Source organism: Miscanthus floridulus, chromosome 6 (genome assembly GCF_019320115.1).
Source record: "Miscanthus floridulus cultivar M001 chromosome 6, ASM1932011v1, whole genome shotgun sequence".
In the NCBI taxonomy this organism is placed as follows: domain Eukaryota; kingdom Viridiplantae; phylum Streptophyta; class Magnoliopsida; order Poales; family Poaceae; genus Miscanthus; species Miscanthus floridulus.
In genome coordinates, this window is record NC_089585.1 from 138,316,830 (window position 1) to 138,317,848 (window position 1,019).

Here is a 1,019-nt window from a genome sequence, read left to right on the forward strand (position 1 = left end):
AGCAGACCAAGCAAGCAATCAGAGAGGAGCTCTGCTAGCTCTTGGACACCATCAATGGCCAAGATCCAGCCCCTGCCTCTGCCTGCAGCTGCATCATCGCCTCCCTCCTGCTCTCCCTCAGGGGATGAGCGGCGGAATCTCCAGAAGCAAGCAGAGTACACGGTGTGGATGAAGTCGCTGGTCTTCAACGGCAACGGCTGCACCGTTTACGACGCCGATGGCGGCGTCGCCTTCCGCGTCGACAACTACGGCTGCCGCGGCGGCCGCGAGGTGTTCCTCATGGACCGCGCCGGGAAGACCCTCATCAGGGTCCAAAGGAAGGGCCTCCCTGGGGTGTTCAGGAGGTGGGAGGCCTGCCGGTGCTCTGATGACGTCGAGGAGACGACGACGCCGTGGTTCAGAGTGCAAAAGATGGGTGCTGGGAAGAACGGAGCCACCGTGACGATGACGCACCATGTAAGTGGTGGCAGCGGGCCCGCGTACACGATTCAAGGGTGCACTGGCAAGTCGGGCTACTAAGTCACCGGCGCTGGAGGCGCGGTCGCGGCGGCGGTCGAGCAGAAGCGGACGCCGTCCGGGGTTGCGCTGGGGGACGATGTCCTGACGCTGGCGGTGGGGGCCGGGACGGATCATCTGCTCGCCTTGGGTTTGGTGGTCATCTGTGGCCTGATGAATCGGTGCTTGTGATGGCACAGTAGGGAATTAATGGCTGAGGATTCTCCATGGAAGTGCTGCTCCGTCACAAGAACGAATTTGTTCTTCTCTTTGTGCAATTTTTGCAGCTAGATGCTCCATCTTCTCAGCTAGATGAGTACTAGGAGCTAGGAAGATCCTAGTGCGGTGAGAGATTGGCGAAAGTATGCTGTAGAAATTAGAGTTTGTTCCAGAGGTAGCATCTTGGATCCTTTTTCCCACCAACCTGAGGACCCTTCCCCTCTTTTCGGTGGATGTTTCTTCCTGGATCCTATAGTATCGTTGTCAAATTGTAATGCTGTACTTATGTGTCGGCGATATTGGAC

At 57.6% G+C, this 1,019-nt stretch overlaps 1 protein-coding gene across 1 annotated transcript; it reads left to right on the plus strand.

The window, feature by feature from the left end:
• Window positions 1–1,019, plus strand: LOC136459839 (protein LURP-one-related 11-like). Its single transcript, XM_066459670.1, has one exon. The coding sequence runs from the start codon at window positions 55–57 to the stop codon at window positions 517–519; it is 465 nt and encodes a 154-aa protein (XP_066315767.1). The 5' UTR covers window positions 1–54; the 3' UTR covers window positions 520–1,019.

Bases quoted from the DNA above. Each gene is read 5' to 3' on its own strand.
- LOC136459839 (XM_066459670.1), top strand. From the start codon at position 55: ATGGCCAAGATCCAGCCCCTGCCTCTGCCTGCAGCTGCATCATCGCCT.